This window comes from Salvelinus alpinus, chromosome 20, assembly GCF_045679555.1.
Source record: "Salvelinus alpinus chromosome 20, SLU_Salpinus.1, whole genome shotgun sequence".
Lineage (NCBI taxonomy): Eukaryota > Metazoa > Chordata > Actinopteri > Salmoniformes > Salmonidae > Salvelinus > Salvelinus alpinus.
In genome coordinates, this window is record NC_092105.1 from 28890926 (window position 1) to 28903218 (window position 12293).

The 12293-nt window shown below is 45.1% G+C and overlaps 1 protein-coding gene across 9 annotated transcripts in view; it reads left to right on the plus strand.

The window, feature by feature from the left end:
* The window catches only part of map2 (microtubule-associated protein 2), a 125950-nt gene that overhangs the window by 68515 nt on the left and 45142 nt on the right, over positions 1 to 12293 (plus strand). For 6 of the 9 annotated variants that reach the window (XM_071355222.1, XM_071355224.1, XM_071355226.1 and 3 more), the window contains exons 5-7: positions 3728 to 3814; positions 8855 to 8932; positions 10346 to 10567. In XM_071355222.1, coding sequence (XP_071211323.1) covers positions 3728 to 3814; positions 8855 to 8932; positions 10346 to 10567 — 387 coding nt within the window. Of the gene's footprint in view, positions 1 to 887; positions 1090 to 3727; positions 3815 to 8854; positions 8933 to 10345; positions 10568 to 12293 lie in introns of those variants that run through there. The other 3 variants (XM_071355231.1, XM_071355230.1, XM_071355228.1) reach the window with 3 other exon arrangements.

The window sequence follows — 12293 nt, forward strand, 5'->3', positions numbered from 1 at the left end:
GGTTTGTGTCTGTCTGAGGGAGTAGGAAGGTCAGGCCAGGGCAGGGAGGCCAGGATGGGAGTACAAACGGGTGACAGGGGGCCTTGAGCTGGACCTATTTGGGGGGGCGGACGGACGCTAGGTTGGTACTGCATGCTGCAGCAGCTGTTGGGTTGAACTAGGGTGATTGCGTTGAGAAGAGACGTGTAATGTCCTTGAGCAACAAAGATTTGTCCATGGCTTCAAAGAACTAAAGCATGGAACTGAAGATGTAAAGAGGGATTACCCTATTAGGAGGTCTGCTGTGTCCACTGGATAAGTGAGATGTGTAGTTTGAATACCTGCCGCATTGCTAGTCATCCAATGTAGTATGCTGTGAACATTTACAGACTTTCACATCTGTATAACACTTCAACACAAACTGTAATGTAATTTCAATATTAACTATACTGTTAATAACCACCAACATATATCTGTGTATTGGGTTTTAGGATGTTGTTAACTGATGTTTGACTCTGTTGTTTTGACTCTTGTCTGTTGGGGTGGTTTTGGAGGACACAGTTGTCATGGTTTTATTTTGAAGTGGTTGTGGAGGACACAGTTGTCATGGTTTTCTGTTGAGGTAGTTGTGGAGGACACAGTTGTCATGGTGTTCTTGAGCTTCACCATGTACAGAGGTACAGTTATTCAGTCAGTTAGTCAGTCAGTACCTTTGGCAGCATCATGTTGGGGATGGGTGTGGCAGCTGAGCTCTCAGACATTGAGAGAGAGGGGAGATGAGGGGAGGGACTGAGGATGGGAACAGAGCAACCAAAGCTCAGAATTAGACCGGGCCCAGACCACTTAGGTTGTGTGTTGCTGTGGCAACAGCTCTGTTCCCTTCACACAGAGTTTTGGCGGTGGTATCTCGCCGGCTGTCTCTCTCTCTCTCGCTCTCTCTCTGCCCTCCCTCTCTCTCTCTCTCTCTCTCTTTCTCCCCTCTCCACCCTGCGGTGAGGTGCAAGCCTGCGTTTGGCAGTGTGTCTGACTCTGTGGCTGCCTCAGGTCTCTACTCAAGGGGAGTCCGTTTTCGCTTTGCTCTACTGGTCTAGTCTGGTCTGACCAGTACAGGTAATAAAAAAACATTTTCTGTCCTGGTAGTGTAGCTTAGTACAGCATTGTCTGCATGCCTGGGAGGATTGTAGTTGTTGTGGCTTTGGAATAGAATATAACTGTTCTTCTCTTTTATACTGGGGTTTTATTGACATATAATGTGCCTTATTTTTAGTTGATCATGTTTTTTATTTATTTATTAATGTGTTAAGGCCAATGAGACAAACTTGGTAAGAGAAGTAAGAGCTGTCACTGTGAACGGTTTTTGACTCAACATCATCCTGTCGGGAAGGGCTGAAACAAGACTGAAGAAGACAGCTATCATTAGAATTAGAGTAGACAGTAGATGTGTGTGTGTGTGTGTGTGTGTGTGTGTGTGTGTGTGTGTGTGTGTGTGTGTGTGTGTGTGTGTGTGTGTGTGTGTGTGTGTGTGTGTGTGTGTGTGTGTGTGTGTGTGTGTGTGTGTGTGTGTGTGTGTGTGTGTGTGTGTGTGTGTGTGTGGTTTGTGTCTGTCAGCTAGTAAACTGCTGTTTCACTGGAATGAACACAACGACCTGGTGATGCTGTGTGTGCATGTGTGTGTTGGAGGTGTGTGTGAGCATGTGTCGTCGTGTGACTTTTGAGGCAGAATTTGATCTGGATGCAGGACACATCACTGCCCAGTCTGTGGGGAGGGAGGGAGGGAGTGGTTATCTGTCTAGGTGAGGGTATGTCTGTCTGTTTGGAGGGCGCATATCTGTCTGTTTGGAGGGAGGGAGTTCATCATAGCCAAGCTATGGGCTCTAGAATAGAATGACATTATGGTGTCAGTAATCAGGATAGAGACAAAGTAAGAGAATGACTAGAAAGGGCATAGAACCGCTGACGATGGCAATTTGCTTTGCTTCTATGCAGACACTGAAAATGGCCCATAAGGCTCTGGTTAAAAGAAGTACAACATAGACAATAGGTTGCCGTTTGAGACGCAGCCCTGGACTGTATTTGTTGGAATGTCATGCTGTGTGGTTGATCTGCTAGGTCAATCTGACCGAGATCAAAGAGGCGAAGGCTGGACCAATAGAATGTGCGACCGATACAATTTGATTTGATTTGGAGGAATCTGTTAATACTGTCTCAGTGGCTCTGTGGTGAAATCATCTCTTCTTTTTGTTCTCCTCCCTGTCCATCTTTTGACTCTCCTGTTCAGCTCGTTAGAGCTGCATCAATGCATCAAGCACAACATCACTGAGCTGGGAGGGATTGAGATTCAAGACATGAAACACAGTTTCGTGATGTGATCTCAGGGTGGAGATCTGAGAGCGTTGACCAGTATCTGATAGGCTGTTGATTGATGCTCCTGGATTTTCAGCATTGACTGTTCTGTTCTATTTTTTGACTACTTGGCAGGTATAACTCCTACTGAAGTCTTTAAAACAATCTCGCTCAGGTTTTTACGTTTTCTTGAATAGCTTCTGTTTATTAATGGATTAAACTGACTGTAATGACAGTTGGGTTTGGCAATGGTATGTATTTGTCCATGTGTGGATGACAGTCATTTTCTCTGTAAAATGGAACCACAGAAAGCAGGCTCATTTGAGTGGGTGAGTGTTACCAGAAGAGTTACGTATGTTTGTGTGTGTGTTTGTGCATGTGTGTGTGCATGTGCGCGTGAGTGTCTGGTGGGTGGAAAATGGTTCTGAAACAGCTCCACGTCGTGACAACAAAAGCTTTCCACCTCCAACTAACTAATCCCACTGAAATACACTGTTGCCATGTCAATTACACGGTTTAGGAGACTGACATTCTCAAAAATTCTAAATTATGACAGTAAAAGTCATGAGTGTAAAATAAATGATGTGGTATGGATCTACAGTATATATTGGATTCCATATGCACAAGAATCATGGATGTATTGCTCACTAAGGTTTACATTACAACATATATACACAAACTCTACATACACACACAAGTACACACACACACAAGCACACTCACACACATACAATAACATATAAATCTATGTTCTTCTGAACTCAGTCCACTCCACATCTGTTTTACAATTACTTGACTTCTTTGTTATGCTATTTTAATCATTGTACTGTAAACCTATGTCTAATGGGTAAAGGTGTCATCTAGATGAAATTGTTTGTGACCAGTGGAGGGTATCCGGGTCATGTTCATTAGTGCACACCATAGCAAACATTTTGCGACGAAAAACATGCTTCCGTTGCTTCCGTTTGGTTCCTAGTGAGTATAACCCTGGGCATCCCACACTGTTGTTGACTCAAAGTTATCAGCCAATCACAGGCCCATGCCCAGAGCCATTTCTGATTGGCCAGTAGGTTTCGCTGCTTCCTGTCTGAACCAGTGTTTCCATGGTGATGCCTGCAGTTAGAATGCTGCCAAATCTACAAGTATAGATTGCCTATTTCATATTTCAATTTTGTAATTTTTTCTCACCACGGTTCTCTGCATATTAAACCTTCAGCCTTAGATAGACAGAAAGCAATCATTAAATGAATGATCAATCAATAAGTACTGACCATAAGTAAATATTTCCTTGACACACTATGATTAGCAAGATATAGTTGGGCTAGACATCACTGTTGACTGTGGGTGCCTGTGTGTCTAACTGTGTGTGTGTATGTGTGTGTCTATGTGTGTGTGTGTCCCACAGAGCAAGTGTCTGCGCGAATCGTGCAGGAGGTGACAGCAGAAGCAGTGGCAGTACTGAAGGGAGAACAGGAGACAAGACTACAGTCAGGTACACACACACACACACAAGACATGTCCCGGCTCACCCGTCTCTTCCCTCCCCACCCCTCCAGAGGGAGCATAGCTAATCTGAAAGTGACACAGAAGTCCTTTTGGCTGATGTCAATGGACTAAAATGGTGCTGTTGGGGTGTGTGTGTGTGTGTGTGTTTGGGTACGTCTGTGTGTGCATGCGTGCATGTGTGTGTGTGTGTGTGTGTGTGTGTGTGTGTGTGTGTGTGTGTGTGTGTGTGTGTGTGTGTGTGTGTGTGTGTGTGTGTGTGTGTGTGTGTGTGTGTGTGTGTGTGTGTGTGTGTGTGTGTGTGTGTGTGTGTGTGTGTGCGTGCGTGCGTGCGTGCGTGCGTGCGTGCGTGCGTGCGTGCGTGCGTGCGTGCGTGCGTGCGTGCGTGCGTGCGTGCGTGCGTGCGTAGGGGTTAGAGAGCAGTGCTTGGACCGGACAGCTGTCAGAGAAGCCCAGAGCAAAGCAGAACAGATCCCAGATCAGCCATCTGGAGTCCACATAGCAACATTGACCCTCAACATGTAGTAGCCTCTCCATGCACGTGCACAGATAAGGGTCTGCCTGAGCACATGCCCCTTTGCCTTCCCACTCGCCAAGTGCCCTTTTGGGTGGTGGTATATACACTGCTCAAAAAAATAAAGGGAACACTTAAACAACACAATGTAACTCCAAGTCAATCACACTTCTGTGAAATCAAACTGTCCACTTAGGAAGCAACACTGATTGACAATAAATTTCACATGCTGTTGTGCAAATGGAATAGACAAAATGTGGAAATTATAGGCAATTAGCAAGACACCCCCAATAAAGGAGTGGTTCTGCAGGTGGTGCCCACAGACCACTTCTCAGTTCCTATGCTTCCTGGCTGATGTTTTGGTCACTTTTGAATGCTGGCGGTGCTTTCACTCTAGTGGTAGCATGAGACTACAACCCACACAAGTGGCTCAGGTAGTGCAGCTCATCCATTCTAGCCATCACTCTGGTTGTAATTCCGATAGTGTCCACAAGATGGCAGCAGTGTATGTGTAAAGTTTCAGATGGATAACTTGAAGTATGAGTGAACTACAATACTTTTAGTGTGAAGTCCCCAGGTACATTTGGGCAAATCGTGAAGGAGACATTCGCATTCATATTACATTTTTCTGCAAGAATATCGTCAAATCTGTATACTTGGACTTTGATTTAGCTTTCCAAGTATTAGTAGCCATATTATAAGTTCAACATTTGCAAAACAACCAGTTTTCATAACTTCATAATTCATAACATAACTAATTTTGGTCCAAAATGAAAAGGCATGCTGTCGTACAAGGTTAGTAGCTACATTTTACGACATATACATGGTTTCCAGATACTCCCGTAAAGCCCAGCTCATTGGCTATATAGCTAGCTTTGTTAAGCACCGATTGGTGCTTAATTGACAAAGATACAGTCGATCAAGTGATGATCGCCCGCGTCATCGGCGTGCCATGAAGGCGTCGTTCTCTGACCAAATATGGTGTCCTATAGGATATACTACACCCCTAATGATATAGTGAAGTCTTGTTACCTTCTAGGATCTCTGAGGAATACATACGAACGTGATTTGACTCGTTGAAACAACGTTTAAGGTGAGATTTTCACAGATTCCTTTCTTTGCAAATTGAACAGGTGGAAATACAAAATCGATCGTGCATGCTATAGGGACCTTTTTAGGATATGAAACTGACACTTCATGTTATCTCTGGGACCCTTTGGATGATAAATCAGAGCAATATTTCAGAATGTAAGTACACATTTCACCTTCAGAGGTGAATTTATCATACCTATTGTGGTGAAAAAAAGTGTTTTGTTGTTAGGAGCTCTCCTCAAACATGGCATTTTTTACGCGGTAATAGCTGCTGTAAATTGGACACTGCAGTTATATTAACAAGAATTTAAGCTTTCAGACGATATAATACACTTATATGTACCGACATTTGTTGTTTCTCTAAAATCAGAGATCTTGACATAACACGCCGTATGATTTACAACTGTCCCGTTGACGGAACGCCAATCCTTAAAACAAGAGAGAGATAGGCTTTTGGCATGGATGTGAAACTGGAAAGCTTTGTTAGGACTATCATTTCCTCCTCACAGTATATTACAACATGTCTCCATTCACCTAGGCCTTGGCTGTTGATGGATCAAGACTAGGTTGTTTTTATTGATCTCAGATTCTCAGCTTGTCAGTGTCAAAGTAGCCTGTCATTTCGATCATTTGTCCGGTAGGCCTATGAAAAAAGTTTCTGCCAAATACTCCAGTCGTAAAAAATGATGTAGAATTGCATTAAATGCATTTAGAAAAGGCCACATTTTTCCAGGACACTAGGCTACTAAGAATGTTCCCTGTGTGTGCAACTTGCAAGCGCCTCTACTCCACTACTCTATGCCACTATATGGAAGTGTGCTGATAGGCTATGCATGTAATGCGCTACTATAAAGGTGCATTTCTTTTTCCGCATGTGTTCCGGAACATCAGAGCTCCCCAGCTCACCAACCTCTCAAGCCCACGTTTTGTTCCAGCAACTCCTGATTTCCAAATCATGTATTATTTAATTATTAAGCACTGAACACAGGTAGTCTAGACTCTAGCTAACCTCCCTATACTAAACAATCCACACAAGCCACTAGCCAGACAGCCATATATCATGAGTTAGAAGATCATGAATATATGCCTATATTATGAAGTCATTACTTAAGAGCATTGAAGTTAAATCACAATCATAAAAACTAACTAGCTAACTAGAAGATTTACATAAATCATCAACATCAACGATCAGCTGATAGCCTTCCCTCTTTTCAAAATGTCAGTCATGTCTTTGGGAGGCACTAGCTTGCACACTCACTCATTTGCAATGAGTGAGTGTGTTGTTGCAGTAATAAATAGGGTCTGTGCACACACCTGAGCCTCTCTATCCCCTGATGGGACGTCTCTCTGTCAGCACATCTAAACTCAGCAAAAAAAGAAACTTCCTCTCACTGTTAACTTCGTTTATTTTCAGCAAACTTAACATGTGTCAATATTTGTATGAACATAACAAGATTCAACAACTGAGACATAAATTGAACAAATTCCATAGACATGTGACTAACAGAAATGGAATAATGTGTCCCTGAACAAAGAGGGGGTCAAAATCAAAAGTAACAGTCAGTATCTGGTGTGGCCACCAGCTGCATTAATTACTGCAGTGCATCTCCTCCTCATGGACTGCACCAGATTTGCCAGTTCTTGCTGTGAGATGTTACCCCACTCTTCCACCAAGGCACCTGCAAGTTCCCGGACATTTCTGGATGGAATGGTCCTAACCCTCACCCTCCGTTCCAACAGGTCCCAGACGTGCTCAATGGGATTGAGATCCGGGCTCTTCGCTGGCCATGGCAGAACACTGACATTCCTGTCTTGCAGGAAATCACGCACAGAACGAGCAGTATGGCTGGTGACATTGTCATGCTGGAGGGTCATGTCAGGATGAGCCTGCAGGAAGGGTACCACATGAGGGAGGAGGATGTCTTCCCTGTAACGCGCATCGTTGAGATTGCCTGCAATGACAACAAGCTCAGTCCGATGATGCTGTGACACACAGCCCCAGACCATGACGGACCCTCCACCTCCAAATCGATCCCGCTCCAGAGTGCAGGCCTCGGTGTAACGCGCATTCCTTCGATGATAAACACGAATCCGACCATCACCCCTGGTGAGACAAAACCGCGACTCGTCCGTGAAAAGCACTTTTTGCTAGTCCTGTCTGGTCCAGTGACGGTGGGTTTGTGCCCATCGGCGATGTTGTTGCCGGTGATGTCTGGTGAGGACCTGCCTTACAACAGGCCTACAAGCCCTCAGTCCAGCCTCTCTCAGCCTATTGCGGACAGCCTGAGCACTGATGGGGGGATTGTGCGTTCCTGGTGTAACTCGGGCAGTTGTTGTTGCCATCCTGTACCTGTCCCGCAGGTGTGATGTTCGGATGTACCGATCCTGTGCAGGTGTTGTTACACATGGTCTGCCACTGCGAGGACGATCAGCTGTCCTTCCTGTCTCCCTGTAGCGCTGTCTTAGGCGTCTCACAGTTCGGACATTGCAATGTATTGCCCTGGCCACATCTGCAGTCCTCATGCCTCCTTGCAGCATGCCTAAGGCACGTTCATGCAGATGAGCAGGGACCCTGGGCATTTTCTTTTGGTGTTTTTCAGAGTCAGTAGAAAGGCCTCTTTAGTGTCCTAAGTTTTCATAACTGTGACCTTAATTGCCTACCGTCTGTAAGCTGTTAGTGTCTTAACGACCGTTCCACAGGTGCATGTTCATTAATTGTTTATGGTTCATTGAACAAGCATGGGAAACATTGTTTAAACCCTTTACAATGAACATCTGTGAAGTTATTCAGATTTTTACAAATTATCTTTGAAAGACAGGGTCCTGAAAAAAGGAAGTTTCTTTTTTGCTGAGTTCATACTAACCAGCAGTGAGGACTGTCTGTCAGCAAATCTACCTCATACTACATCTATGGAGGGTGGAGCTGACAGATACACATCAAAATGGGGATATACTGTAGAGGCTACAACAGAGCCAACAGAGGCTGTCTGTTGTAAACCTATTTGTATTACAGTAATGCATTTGTATTACTGCTATTAGCTAATTCACTATTACAGTTGATAATATAAATGCAGCTTCTTGAAATTACCTTGCATTTCATACAATTTCCTCACTGGAGGAATTTCCTCAATCCTCACTGGAGGAATTACTCAGCGAAAAACAGCCATTGTAGTATTAATTCACATCTCTACTGTTCACAGAGACTGTCAAAGGAGCTTTAAAGGATTAACAGGAGAGACAGGTAGAGAGAGAGAGAGAGCAGAAAGACTAATTAATTTCATCCTCTCCTTTCCAGGCTTAATTAGCTACTATCTCAACAGACACACAAAGGGTTGGCTATTAGTTAGCTGTTTTCAAACTTCATTCGCGATAAATTCTCATCTGTCCATGTTTGTCTGTCCCCATCTGTTTGTCTTTCTGTAGTTGAAGACACGGCAAACCTGCCCCCCTCTCCTCCTCCCTCACCTGCTGCTGAGCACTGCTTCAGACCCCTGGAGCAAGGTAAGGTCCGGAGGGAGGGAGGGAGGGAGGGAGGGAGGGAGGGAGGGAGGGAGGGAGGGAGGGAGGGAGGGAGGGAGGGAGGGAGGGAGGGAGGGAGGGAGGGAGGGAAATGGAGAGAGAGAGATAGAAAAAGAGGGCGAGAGAATGTGAGTCAATGATATGTTATCATCAAGACTGTATGTGTTGTATTTGACTGTGCTGAGACCCTTGGAACCCCATTGCTGCTGCCTTGGAAGATACAGTATGTGTTACCTTTGGGCGAACCAATCAGAGAGGCTCCCTACCTGGATCATGTTGTTACACAGAAACCCAGGAAGTGTATCTTAGACATTCATTCTCTTTCTGTGGAAGTAAACAGAAGTCTTCTCCCTCCTCCTCATCTTCCTTTTCCCACAGAATTAGAAATCATCTCACCTTCATCACTTCTTTACCTCAATCACTCACTCCATCCACAAGCCCATACTCCTTTATCTTCCCCCCTTCCCTGACCATGCATCTTGGAACGCCAGTGCATGACCTTCGCATGACCTTGCCCCTCCTCACCCCCCACTGGCATCCTTCCTCCCCTCTAACTTTGATCATCCACCCCTACTGCCTTTGCAGATATACCTCTGGTAGCCTGTTTGCCCTCCTGATCTCTTTTGTTTCTACTTACGTGTCTTTGTCTTTACTCTTCTGTCCTGCGTTTAAGCATGTCTTCTTGTTGGTTTTTCCTTGTTGTTGGACCATGCTTTTTTGTCTTCCTGGTTTGTTTCTGATTGTGCCTGGCCTGTTGTCTGTGTTTGTCTAGTCTACTCTGACTGAAGTGGACATGTGACCTATGACAGATTTTGTGGGAGGATCCAGCCATGTTCAGACAGACTGGTTATTGGTAGTTGAATTGACTTGTTAGCTACATAGCTTCCTCTCTTCCTATATAATGAGTCATAGCCATCTCCCTTATAAGGGAACACCTTGGCACCACTGTGCTACTGTATTAGGGGCGGTGACCAAACACCCAGCAAGCATGTAGTGGCCCACTAGCAGCCCACCGCTGGAACACTGTCTATCAGCACTGCAGCAGTCGGTTCACTAACACTAGCCTTCAATGGGTTTCATTGTTACATTGCTTTACATTGTTGTCTCTGTTACGTTGTTCTGACTGTGTGGTCCGCCCATCTTCTCTTCGAGTGGCAGGCTCCAAACTCACTTTCAGTTGCTGGTCACTGTCCTTGTGTCTTTGTCTGTTGCCTCTCTCTCTCTGTCTCTCTCTCTCTCTCCCCCCAACACTACATCCCTCTATCCTCCCTCCCTCCCTGTCTGTTTCTGTGTGTGTGTGCCTCTCCCTCCCCCCTCCCTCCCTCTCTCCCAGTGTGTTTCTCTCTGTGTATGTGTCCAAATTTCCCCTGCAGTACGTTCTTCTGTTGTTTGTAGATGTAGGGGATGAGGAGAAGGAGGCCTGCCCTCTCCGCCGCTTCCAAAATTCTCGGGAGAGGTGCAAGTTCCTCGCCCCCTCCATCTCTGTGTCTGTGCCCGAGGATGACCCCTACCACTCTGACGAGGAATACTATGATCACCCCTTGTTCAGCCCTGAGTGGGATCGCTCCGTCTCCTCTCGGCCCACAGTGCTGGCCGCTGCCTTTAGACAGATCCAAGGTGAACCGCGCATGGTTCCTCTACGTAACGCCATTCTTCCTTCCTATCGTCCCTTCTTCTATCTTCCTCTTTCTCGGTTTTTACCCTGATCCACCTTTTCTGTGGTTTGACCAACAACCTCCGTCTTACTGTCTGTGTGTTTGTGTCCCTGTGGTGTCAATTAGCTCAAATAATCTGAGCTTTCAGGTTTTGATTATCTAGTTTGTTTTAATTTCTATTTATTTCTCAATCAAAGCCATTTGTTCCCTTTAGTCAATGTTGCCTCCGGAAGCCCCCCATACCTTCTGAAAGTCATCTGATAAATATAAGCATAATTTATCAAAGTGATCCAATAAAGATAACTAATCAATAACTGTATTGATTCATAATTTGAATACAAACTGGGCTGAGGAAATTATTAAACATACATGTGCATACTTGCAAGGATGCATATCATGAAGTGTTCACATGTTTATGCATACAGGTCAAACAACGTCATATGCATATCACGTAAATAGAGTGGCATGCAGGTCCAAATGGCTTGCAGCAATATACAGTGGATTGTTGAGCATGATCTAAGACTTGTTTCATGCACGTTTTCCTCTCTGACTGTCCGTGTCATCTTAATGCTTCATGCGTGTTGTGTGTGTCTGTCATCTCTCCCTCAAAGACAAACTCATCCCTGATCCCTCCCATCAGGCCCCTCCTCATTCGTCCCACCACCGCCCTTACACACACACCCGTTGTAGATCACTATTCGATCACAGAAATCACAGGACGACTTTCAGCTCGACACTCAACACTCTGCATATAGACACACAAGCTCTTAAAGGACACACTTCACACACATTCTCAATACGCTCTCTCACAACTCTCAAAGGCTTATAGTATTAGTAAACAAAAACATGTCCTTACTTAACACCTCATCAGGGCTGTACTAGGCTGGAGGTTTAGCAGCCCTCCCCTCTCTGTCTCCTCTCTGTCTCCAGGAGACAGCTGGAAGTGTTACAGTATACGGCATCAGTCTTCCTCTCTGTCTCCTCTCTGTCTCCAGGAGACAGCTGGAAGTGTTACAGTATACGGCATCAGTCTTCCTCTCTGTCTCCTCTCTGTCTCCAGGGGACAGCTGGAAGTGTTACAGTATACGGCATCAGTCTTCCTCTCTGTCTCCTCTCTGTCTCCAGGAGACAGCTGGAAGTGTTACAGTATACGGCATCAGTCTTCCTCTCTGTCTCCTCTCTGTCTCCAGGAGACAGCTGGAAGTGTTACAGTATACGGCATCAGTCTTCCTCTCTGTCTCTCCCTGGGCAGAGAGATCCCCTGAAGCTACATATGTAGGATCTTAATTTGATCACCTTGCAATGCAGGAAATGTAAAATATGTAGTGTATTTGAGGTTTAAAAAGGCTTCTGAAGTTTGTCATTTCTACTTTGAAATTTCAGACTTGATTTTCCCTTTATGAAAAATGTATCAACCCCTACAAAAATGTCCATTAATTAGAATCCACATAATAATTCACATTTCTTGTTGCTTCAGGATTATTGTCCTGCTGTAGAGAACTGGCTCAAATTAAGATCACACATCTGTAGGTTTAGCAGTCCTCTTCTCTCCAGCTTGTAGACTGTATGGCATCACTCCTCCTCTCTGTCTCTTCCTGGGCAGAGAGAGTCCCTGCTGTGATGTGACCCAGCACACTGCTGCATGCTGCCACATCCGGTCACGGCCCTGCTATACACGCACGCACGCA